Source organism: Numenius arquata, chromosome 2, assembly GCF_964106895.1.
Source record: "Numenius arquata chromosome 2, bNumArq3.hap1.1, whole genome shotgun sequence".
Lineage (NCBI taxonomy): Eukaryota > Metazoa > Chordata > Aves > Charadriiformes > Scolopacidae > Numenius > Numenius arquata.
The window spans coordinates 33,413,919-33,425,944 of NC_133577.1; the positions used below are offsets into that span (position 1 = coordinate 33,413,919).

General features: G+C 47.8%; 1 protein-coding gene across 1 annotated transcript in view; it reads right to left on the reverse strand.

Annotated features, from left to right (window-relative positions):
• MDGA1 (MAM domain containing glycosylphosphatidylinositol anchor 1) overlaps positions 1 to 12,026 on the reverse strand; it is a 143,516-nt gene that overhangs the window by 13,582 nt on the left and 117,908 nt on the right. The window contains exons 13-14 of the mRNA XM_074168643.1: positions 7,147 to 7,299; positions 5,814 to 5,948 (exon numbers count right to left, since the gene is read on the reverse strand). Of these exons, the coding sequence (XP_074024744.1) occupies positions 5,814 to 5,948; positions 7,147 to 7,299 (288 nt within the window). The remainder of the gene's footprint in view (positions 1 to 5,813; positions 5,949 to 7,146; positions 7,300 to 12,026) is intronic.

Here is a 12,026-nt window from a genome sequence, read left to right on the forward strand (position 1 = left end):
GAGGGGAGATATACAGAGTTTCCCACCAGACGAGTAACAGTGACTCAAATCAAGTGAGCAGAAGCAAAGATGACTTGTGGGAATTCACAGCATCTGCAAATGAACTGGTGTCACCAGTCTATGCCCCTGACAACTCTCCCAACCAATTCTGCAGCAGGAACGTGGTCAGATCATGACTAGTAAGACAGACGAAGAGGACTTTTAAAGAAGGCAACCTTCCAGTGGCTATTTGCACCTGGAACTTGGTTCAGTGGTGCACTTTTAGTGAGGGGCAAGGAAAGGAAGGGATCAGTGCACCTAGATTCAAGGTGCTAAGCAGAATGCCTGCATCAACATGAAGACACATTATTCGTGGAACAAAAATGACATATAGCCAATCCACATCTGAATACCTTTCCCTCCTCTCCCTGTCTTCTTCAGTTTACATGCCAAGCTCTTCGGCTTAGGGATGATTCAGTCCGACATCTTCAAGCCTTCTTAAGCCTGCTCTTGGTGCTCTTTGTAAATAAACATCCAATGAAGGTATGGACACATAGTATTTTGCTGTGCTCCAGCAAGAGTAATTGAAGACAATTCTCTGCCTTTGGTTATGCAGAAAGTTTGATTAGATGATGTATTGGTCCCATCTCATCTTAATAATCTTTAAATATATGGCTCTACTCCAAAGCGCACTGAAGTCTTTAGAAAAACAATGACTTCAACTGTCTTTGGTTCAGAGCCACTGTATTGAACCTAGAGAGCTTGAATGACACTTTACAAATATGTGGTTATCGTGCCAGGCATTTATAATCCTTTCTCATGATCATGGTATTTGACTAACTTCCCCAAAAAACAAGCAGATACTACCAGAAGAGACCACAGTCTATCCAAAGGGTCCATACCATACCCCACAGGAAGCTGCTGGATGTCTGCACAAAACATTAGTCAAATACATCTATTGATGGAAGAATGAGTAAAGCCAAGAACCCATCTGAATAAGTGGCAAAAGAAGGAGTATTAAAAAAATTGAATACATTTTTTCATTACAAACTGTTCACTTAACTCTAACTGCAACTTGTTTTCAAGAGCCTAGAGGGAAGTGAATCATACTCATTAGGAAAATCAGCCTCCCCTCAATCAATCCAGTGATGTAATCTCTACTGTGTAGAGTTATTGCACTGGAGATAATGGCATGGATTTCATGAACTATGTATTTGTATATAAGGCAAACTTTATATATCCAACAGAATGCAGCTACCTCCAGGGTGCCACTTGTATAACTGTGTGCAGCAGCAGGGTGTTGTGTTCACAAACGAGGTTTGGGTAGGAACAAGGGATGTTGTAAGATGTTGAATCTTACAAAAAGTACGTCTTCATGAGTAGTTTACCATTTCATTGGCAGCTTCCCATCCTGATTATAGATAGGCCAGACTTAGATGGGGTAATCAGATAAGGTCTGTGTCAGCACTAAGCTGGAACATCGGCACATTTAACTCTCCATGAGTTTCATAGATGCTGGACACGTGCCAGAAAATGTCTGTTCCCTGATTTCTGGGAGAGAAACTGGAAAAGGTAAGACCATGACAAAAAGGAGGCTCAAAGCACAAAACATGGCAAGCAAAGAACAAGGTCTTCAGACATTGCTTTCAACCAGGTCCAGCTCTTGAAGCTGTATCTTGTCATAAGCCTGTGTACAGCGACTACTTCTATTAAAAATACAGCAAAAACAGTTTGAAAAGGGTCTACCACTGAGCTCACAAATCAGGAGGCTAAAAAAAGTGCTGTTTGAGTACATCCTACATCACTGCTTGCATGTAGGTACCCCTGTGAGCAAATAAACTCCTTGACACGAGTGTTTTCCCCATGAGCACAGTCACTGGCTCACGAGATAGGGAACGTTAGCAATCACTGTGTACCATGGGGGCCACAATGGCCACACAAAAATTTAAATCCTCTGTGGCTGAAATTTCCTTGTCCCTCTGAGCAACCATTCTTCTGGGGTCTGACCCTGAAGGCATTTCCTGCTGCAGGGTCTGTGAGAGCACCCAGCAGTGGGCAGGAGGCCATGCAGATCATAACTTGGCTACCACCAAGCTAGGAGACGTGAGAGAGAGGTGGCAGGGGATTGTGGTGGAAGCAGTGCATTGGGTTCACTGTCCTCTCAACATATTCTGCCTCCCAGGCAGTCCCTGGGAAGGGAGGAAGAGGAGTCTGACGGCTGGAGCAAGGACTTGAGGATCTGCTCCCACCTGCAACGCTGACTCACCAAGCCAGCTCGCCAAAGAGGCTTTTGAACTTGGTGACTGGTCACTGCCTGCCATGGCTGGCTTCCTCTCCTGAAAGAAGCAAGCAATTCCTCATTTGATATATACGTGCTCCTGCTGCCAGCAAGACACCCTCATTCTTGAATGCCTGGTGGAAACAGGATTTCTTTTCTTCCCCTCCCCCTGATTTTTGTGTTTGGGCTGGCAGGATCATAGGGTAATGTGAACATTCACTCTGGAGGGGGCCAGAGAAAGGAAAACCAATGACCAAATAATTCCAGAAGAACAGGAATTGCCTCCAGGGAGTTCCCCTTCACCCTGCTCTCTCATCAGCTGAGAGATATTCAACATCACCCTGCTCTGCTAGTCGCTGAATATTTTATACCATGGCTACAAATGCTCCATTTGTATTCTGTTTCTCTCTTTCGTCATATCTATTATAAACGAGTAGTGTCTGGGAACTCTCCCAGGGAAGATTTGCCTCGATGGCTATGGATATTTTATAGTCAAATTGTGAGAGTAAACCAGCTTTCAAGTTCTGTAGAGGGGGGAAAAAGGTAATAAAAGGGTTATTAAAAAAATAAATAAATGTCGGGATTTTATACAGCTTCTTTTCAAAGTGACAGAGCTTCGGTTTGCTCCACGATGGAGATGGAGCTGCTAAGAGAGCCCTGGGCTGGAAGATGTCCTCTTGCTGGCACTGTCTGCCAACAGGATCAATCTGATATGCTCTCGCTAAGTGCTACAGCTGGCTCAGCAGGGCGGGCATCTGGCTCGGTAGGACTGGGCTGGCACTTGGTGAGCCAGGGCTTGGGGCCGTGTCTGCAGGCATCAGGGACAGCTGGTGACACGGGAAGCAAGACCTGGCCCAGGGCTGTAGCCAACCCACCTTTACCTTCATATTGTCTCATACGTGATACAGGTAGGAGGCCAGGGTCTGCCTCCTCATTTGACAGAAGTCCTAGCGAGGAGCCCTGTATCGGAGAGGGGACACTCTCCTCCAACCCAGGGCTAAAGAAGAAAAGCTGAAGGAACTTACTTTGCCCTCAGGCAGGCTGCCACTTCCCCAGGTGACTCTGACAGGACTTCAGCCACCAAGTGCATCGAGCCTGGCACCATCTGAACCAGCTACAGCTTTCTGGCAGGGTTTCACAACCTTCGCACATGCAAAAACAGCCAGGGAGTAACCAACGTGCATTAGAAATGTAGATGGAGCCATTAGAGCTGCTGGTGAAACAGAGCGTGTCCCAAAGGCGGGCTCGTTGGTGCGTGCACAGGGACGAGGACAGCTATGCCAGAGTGCCACCAGCGTGGCAGTAGGGAAAAACACCAAGTAGCGTAAGAGTTACTAAGTAGCATAGCGGGAATGATGAAAAGCAGACAATTTTAGGATTACTAGGCATTCTGATATTTCCTGGAGAGGTCTCTGTTTCACCCTGGTGCCCCGATATGTAGAAGAGAAGACAAAACAACTACAGAATATCATGACTGCCCCTGAAAGAAACTCCAGAGTAGAGAGCAGATACAAAGTACTGAATCTCAATTTGCAGATGGATATATTGTGGGTTCACTAGATGAAGCCACGTATTCCACAGGCCAAGAGAAAAAGAACTTTTTCTCATTTCTTTCTCTTTCATTCTCTGACTCTATCTAGTCAGTCTAATTTTAAAATAATTTATTCGCTCTCAGCTCAGCAGCACCCACCCTGGAAATCATCAAATGGTATTAAAGAGTCTATCCACTTTGCACAAATTTATCAGTGCCTTTGCGCAACAAGGGGAAAATGGGGAGCAGGAAGGAGCAGCAACGTTGAGTATGGAGGGAAAAAGCAACAGATATAAAAGGCATCTGAAGCTGAGGAATAGAAAATGACACTCAGCAGCTTTCCTAAGTCACAGTGACTCTTGGGACTCACTGTACCTTTTGCTCTGAGCAATTTGTAGGTAGAGCAAACAAATGAAGAGTTAAAATGCTAAAAGCCAAAAGCCTGTAATGAACTGATTCCCTGGCATGTCCAGTCCACCCCATCTCCAGACAGACCACCACATGAGAGCTGTAAACAGAGGTCTCTTCCAAAAGCAAGCAAAAGCTGATGGGCTTTTACTTTGCCTGTGAAATGAACTTGGAAATATGACACATAGCTGTATTCCTAAAGGAAACAAAGCGAGAGAGGCCTCCTCCCTGATCATCTTCTTTCCCATCGGTCTGGGCCACCCTTCATTGCAGTCAAAAAGAATGAGATCCCTTTCAAAGCCTCCAGGAGAAGATGTGCAGGAATCAGGCAGCAAGGCTGACCGACCACAATGGACAACTGCAGGGTACAAAATGGAATTGTTATGTAATGTAATGTAATGTAATGTAATGTAATGTAATTAAAATGCTTGCCAGCATTAACAGCTGAGCAAGACCGGCAGGTCCAGGAAAGCTTGGTGTGACCCAACACGGATGGTGCTCTGCCTGAGCAACCTGCTGCTGCCAGCCTGAAGACAGTGCAGAGCAGCCCGTCTGCAGAGGGAATACAGGTGGGTGCCAACACCTCTGACCTAGCCAGGCTCTGAGTGCAAATATGAGCCCTCAGAGAAAAGACAGAAATGGAGACCCACTCAGTGGACTGCAGCACAGCCCTTACTCCCGGCACTCAAGGGGTCAGGGTTTCAGCCTCACCCCCACTGAGAGAAGGAGACCACAGATTTTGCAGCTTAACTGCTCTGCCGTGCCACACGTGCGCCAAGATGCGATGGCCGGGCTCAGGAGCGTGTTCCCCCCCAATGGTGCCAAGCAGAGAGCTGTTAATTAACCCCGTTTATTGAAGGGCGGACACATTCCTGCCTGGGCCCTGATTTTTCAGTCAGGCTCCAGTCCAGCAGGTGATTAATAACCCAACATGCTGTGGGAAGAGTGCATCTATTATTCAAATTAATGAAATTATAATCAAGAGGTGACGAATTAGCAATTGCTCCTTGACTAGATATGGAAACTCATTAGTGTGCCAGGCGCTTCTAGGGTGCTCACTGCACTCGTAGGCTTACAGTTAGAGGGGAGGGAGTCAGGCAGAGCAGACAGGTCCTCGGCACAGCTGAGGGAACACACGTCCTGCCCGTGCCAAAATAGCTGTGGCCACCACAGAGTCCTCTGGCCCCAAAAAGCCCCTCCACCTCTGTCTCCTCTCTGATGGATGGGCTGTTCACCTGGTGTCCTGCTGCCTGGAGCAAGGTGGCGGTGGCCATGAGCAGGGAAAATGTGTGCACATAGGTACAATGCACTTTCTTTGTGGAGGGTAGGGAGCCTTATGTCAGAGCACGAGCGAGCCAGAGGGGAAGGGGTGATGGCTGGCTGCAAGATATTGCCCCAATGATGGGCTGTAACAGCCCCTCAACACTGACACTGCTGGGGTATGGGTAAGGGACAAGTATCTGAAAGCAACAGCCCACCCTGGCGCGTTGAGGACTGGAGTAGGACTCCCACCCTCCTAAATCGCCGGCTGTGGGAACAGCTGGTGGAGCAGAGGCTGGAGATCTTTCCCCAAAGCCCGCACCAGGCTAGGGTTAGCCTTCCCCAGAGGGTACTCACCGATGTGCTTCCCGTACATGTGGTAGTAGAAGGAGACACAGTAATATTTGGCAGTGATGTTGTAGAGGGGGCTGATGAGCCGGGCTTTGTCTCCTGTCACCCGGGGCCGTGACGCCTCAATGAACATGTAATAACCTACAGAACGAGAGGGAAAAGTGGGGAAAGGCAGCGTGCACTGTGTCTCCCTCCCTGCAAGCAATGGGATGCTAGAGGCTAGGAGACCACTGCTCCTCTGAGAGACATGGCCTTGCTCTCCCCATCTGCTCTGCACTCACTGTGATCCTGGCCAGAGACACTTGCAGGATGCCTGCAGTGCCTCCCCTGCCTCTGCAGTATTTAGGGGAGAGCAGGAGAGATGGTCATCAGCAGACACACTGTGGGCACATGCAGCAGATGAGTCCCTGAGCATGCACGCACACATCTTTGGAGAAGCCTTCCTCCTGCAGCACAAGGAGCCCCAGAGCTGACTGCTCTGTGCAAGGAGGAAAACAGAGAGAGGAGGGAAAAACCATTCCAGCCTAATTGCTCTGCCTCAAGCAGAGGGAGAGAGGATTCGGTATATCTGGCCTAAACAATATTGTTATCTAAAGAGAACAATACCAAAGTAGTTGTTAACAACCCAGGGAGGAACAGATTAGCTATTTAATTTGTTGGCATCATTTTCAATGCTCAATCAGGCTGGTGTACTGAACACTAATAAGAAAAGCCATTTCCTGAGCTGGCCATTGGATGTTTCCCATTTTTTCTGAGTTCAAAGATTTGTGCTTGTGTATAAATTTCCTTTCCTTGTTACAGAATGGAGAAAGCAATATCCAGCTAAAAGGGAAGCATGTTCTCCATGCACAGCTAGCATAAGCAATACACAACACTAGTCTCCTCCATCCAGGGTGAGACACTTGCTGTCACCCCACAGGCAGCTCCTGCCCATCTCTCATGGTCCTGCTCGGTACCGAGAAGATCTGTTTACCTCCCCGAGACCTTCTTTGAGGAAACAGCTGGCTAAAACCAGCAGGACCGCTTCTAGGTGTTAGAGATGTTCTGCTACTTGTTTATCCTTTTCTGACTTCAAAACAAGCATCAAATGGGACAAGGGCATTAGGCAGCAGGCAATTAGCTGGTAACAAGAACTAATGCTCACACTATTCCCTTAAACAAAGTCGTGGGCGTTTTAGTTGTGTGTTTAATGCCAATCAGTAACATGCAAATTAACTGCCTGCTCCCTGCACCCCGTGTGGAGGAGAAGCGTGTTGTTTGGAAAGCAAATCAGAGCTCCACCAGCTCCCAGAGTGGTAGGACTCCTGACAAGCCAAAAGAAACCCAGATGTGTGCCTACCCTCCGGCGTACCGCTGATGTCTGTGGGGGGCCCGGTGTTGACGGTGCGCTTGGGGTTCTGGGTCAGGGCGTTCTGCCGGGTCCAGTCAAAATTGTCCATCTTGTCCTGCACGAAGCCGCAGATCTTCTCGTCCTCAAAGCGGCAGGTGTTATCTGCAGGGAAGGGAAGGATCTGGTCAGATGTAGCTTTTCAAACCTCCTCCCCAAGGCTGCCCGGGTGCTTGCAGCAAGATGCAGGGCGCTGCTGTGTCACCACTGCGGCTCTGCATCACGCCAGGGACAGATGGGCAGCCCCCCACCTCAGGAGGAGGCTGAAAAGGAATATATCCGTGATTAGTATGATTATGGAAGAGCTAATCCAGGCTGATGGATGTGATGATCTGATGAAACGGAAGAAGGCTATTATGGCTAAAGAGAAAGAGAGATTCTGCTGGGAGGTCTGAGGAGGCAAACGTAGAGGAGGGTAAAAAGAGCATTGAAGGCAAACAGGCCACAGGGGCTTCTAAACCAGAACAACTTGATGGTAGAATAATTTCCCCAGGAAAGAGGAAAAAGCGCCAGAAGATGCCCCCCCCTTTGGGTTATATATATTAAACTAAACTATGGCACACATGAAAAAAATCAGCTGCGGAGAAGAGGTCAGCTCAGTGCTACAAATGTGTCATTTAGCTAGAGTACATCCAATTTATACCAGCTAAAAGGCACGTTTGTTATTGCAGCTTATGCTGGTTCCCCTAAAAAAATAAGTCATGTAGGTAAAAGATTTTTATGTGGGATCACCCACATGTGCAATGGGGCTCAGTTTTATTACTATGACCAGACAGTCACACCCTACAGCAATACTGTAAGACAGGTGAAAAATCTTGTGCTTAGACATAACCCAATATGGACTTGCAGAGATTGGAAGGAATTGGACTTGACCAAGCTGAAGATGGTCCTTTGTCTCTAACCTTTGTGGTAAAAGGTAGTTCCTGAGCCACAAAACCAAAGGCCAACAAACTGCTTTGCAATGCTGACACAGTAGGAAAAGGATGGAGGAAGCCGACAGAAAAGAAAGAGAAAACAGGTCCAAGACCTGATGTGAAAATTGCTTTGTGTTCTGAAAGATCCCTGGGCAGAAACCAGAACTGGAGAATGCACTGAGTGGGATCTCAGACCTTGAGAGTGGCGCAGACACAGTAAACACAGATCTCTTTACCTTCTGCCTTTATCTAAGAGCAAGGAGGCGTGCTATGAAACTGAAAGATAAAGTACTTAAAAGCCATGAAAGAACACATACAGAAGGGAAAATAAATACTCTTGCCAAGGGCTTGGGATGTACTAGAAAGCTCATCCACAGCATGCCAGTGCAAGGCTCAACTTTCTGGGGTTTACCCCCTACACTGTTCCTATCATGCCTAGATGAAGAGAAGCCCAAATGTCTACTTGAGCTCCTGCATTTCTATATTTTCAGTAGCAGTCTGCTCTGGTTTCTGGGCAGGAGGCCCTCTTGTCCTAGGATGGGTAACTGGCAGGACACGTACAGCAGAGCAGGGCCAGCAACCTATGGGCTAGATGCCAAGGATGGGATGAGCAAGGGCTGCTTTCTGCAATGCCAGGGTCAAAACCTCCAGGCAAAAAGGTCAAAAGTACCAGACATGGTACACTATGGTGGTAGGAGCCTCACACACCTACCATGCACACCAAAATCTGCCTTCTTGTACCAAAGAGGAGAGACTACCCAGGAAATGAACAGCATCTCAGAGTGAAGAACCTCCCAGTTCCTACCCTGCAGCTAACACCCTCCTCATGCTGTTATTCCCCCTTCTTGCCTGGCTCTCTTCAGCATCACATCAAAGCAGTGAGAAAAGAGGAGACAGCCTTCTGCTGTGGCCCACAGAAAGGTCTTCACCACCACAGGTTGGGCACTGTGCTGCAAGCCAAGGGCTTGGTTGATGGACCGGGGCAGCTGGGTTTTCTGTAAGCTCAGTGGGAAACACTGTTCTGCGAGCTGAGCACAGCCATTGGGAGCTTGGCTGGGCTGGCCACTTAACTGCTGATTAACCTTGGCTAAGTGCTTTCCGTTCAATGCGCTCATTTCTAATTAGCATCCTAATCCAAATTAGCCACTGCTCTGCAGTGCCGAGCACAGGGGACCACATGGCAGCTGGAGATGAAGGAGAAGGGAGGAGTGGGGAGCGGATGATAGGACAGATGCCTGTGGGATCTGAGGCAGGGCAGCTAGGTGGGTTGGGAGCAACCTCTTTCATCCCCAACACAAGGAGATGGAGGTGGAAAAGGGTGAGAAAGCAGCTTCTAAGGGTTGTTCCCCAGCCCTTGTGAGGGAACTCATGGCTGTATGAGATACCCACTGGTCCTCAGAGGAGGAGCTGGAGCCCACAAGCTTTCTGATATTGCTGGGTTGGTCTAACACTGCTGGCTTCTCTCCATCAAACCTAAGACAAACATTTGCATGTCTCCAGCTCACAGGGTGCCAGCTACAGTTAGAAGAAACAAGTTTTCTTCAGCAGGATCCACCATAACTGTCCTTTTGCAATCAAAGGAATAGCTTGCACCTCTGACCCTGCTGTACACATGGACCCTCAGAGGACAAAGGTGATATCTTTCTCCAGCACAAAATTCCCTTAACAGGGAATATCAGGTGGAAAGCAGAGCTGAAAGCTGTAACACATTGGCCAGCCAGACAACTGAGAGGGAGCAAACACACAAAGGACAAGGCACAGAAACCAAAGGAGAGACAGATTAAGAAGAAAGCCCAAGTTCAGGTGGAGATCAGAGACAGCTGTGCAAGACAAGAGGACTGAGGCCCAGCTTAGTGTCAAGGCCTGGCTGTGCCAGCTGAGGGACTGCTGTGCCTCATTTGTAAGAAGCTCCACACACCTATGGGTTGAGTCTGCTCAGAGAAGAAGATTCAAAAGCTTGAAGAGACCTCTTCAAAAACAGGGCCCTGACACTGTCTTCTCTCACTCAGATGTAGCTACTTCCAGAAGGCAATGCTTCTAGCAGAGAGCAGGAAGGGTCCTATGCACCACAGATATCACAACATGATGAGGCTTATGTGCAACACCTCTTGCTGCACGGGAGTTTATAACTACAACACATTGCCTCTGCTTAGCGTGGGATCTCAAGGCACTTTGCAACAACTAATGATACCTCATCGCTATGAGGTAGCAATGCCTCTTTCTATATATCTCCTGCATTACACGTGGGGAAACAGATGCACAAAAGTACAGAGAGACACATTTAAGGTCACACCAGGCAGTGGGAAAGCTGGAAGCAGAACCCAAGCGCTCTGCTCTGACTCCTGGTCCTTTGGTTTAAAACAAGCCACAGGAAGGCAAAGCTTTGCTGTTTCTCTGAGCAAGAAGTGGAGGTGCCCAGAATAACTAGGAGGTGTTCGGTGTGGTTTGGGACACCACCAGCACATCACCTCTGGATGGTTATCAGCAAGGCTCACCAGGAGAAACCTGGCAGATCCATCTGAAAATAAAACCTTTAAATGACCTGATATTTCTCTGAGGCCACAGCAGTAATCTAATTGTTGACCTCAGCTGTGTGAAGCAAAACTTCTTGCAGGCTCACACCATCTGCCAGGGATCCTGGCTCAGCACTGCAGCGCAAAGGAAGCTTCCTGTTTAAAAATTAAACAGTGGATTTAAATATTGAACACAGAAGTTGTTCTCTGGATTGTTAGAGGCGAGGTGGAGGTGGCAGGGGAGCTGGCTCCTCAAAGGCTGGAGTTAGCGCTGCCTTCACCAAACAGATTTCCTTGGCAGGCTTTGCAGTGGCAGCAGCTCAAAGTGCAGAGATGTTTGCTCCCGGTTACAGACACCTCCCTGCATTCCCAGGGGAGAGACCCTCTGCCATGGCTATTAGCATTTCTTGTTGCTTTGCCTTCTTGAGAAACATAATGGAGGTTTTCATTTCAAGTCCTTAGGGGAAAGCCATCCCTGGTCCTGAAATTCTGGATGCCAGATGAATGCAAAAAATAATAATCCTATTCTAGCTGCAGACTATGGGTGAATAGCAGATGGAGCACACTTGAATAAAATTTCCTTCATCATTTAGTTGTGGTCTGATGACCGAAACTGGCTCGGAGCATAAGGGACCGTGCTTCAAGCCTCAGCTCTGTTGCAGACCTGCTGTGTGACCCACAGGCTATGACTTTCTCTCTGGACATCAGTTTCCCTATCTAGAAGATGAAGACAAGGAAAAATGCATTGCAACCTCAAAGTATGTGGGATCAAAGAAACAGCACTTAACAGCCTTTTCCAAGGTAAGTTTCTAAAGCATTTATAACCAGTAATGGAAGAAAGCTTCACAGTACTGTAACTGGTTGGATCATACTGGATTGCCATCTGCTTTAAAATCTCGATTTGTGACAAGGAGATAATATGGCCCAGACAATCCTATTTACCATCATGATACAAGGAATTGGTAGCAGTCACCTTTTTTAACCTTTGCATTACACACAACGGGCACAGATTTCAGGAATCCAGCTCTGAACACCATGCTCAGATCTCATTCCCACATCTTCATACAGGGGCAACAAGCTCGGATTCCTCTGGCCTATGAGGTGTTACCAGGGACAGGACACACAAGCACTAGACTAGTAAGCAATAACCCAGAGTAATCTACAACAAACAGCATCTGGTACCGATCACCACACACTGTACTCATCCACGATCCCAAAACATATTAGCACCACACACAGCCAGACTGCGGATACATGAGAAATAGTGTTGCTGCTCTGGAAGGACAAGACACACTGGCCAAGAGGAAAAAACATACACCAGCAATCCCATATGCTTCTTAATGTCCTCATCACCAAGGCTGCAAGTCTACATCTGCTAGGAACAGGGAAACCAAACCATCCACTG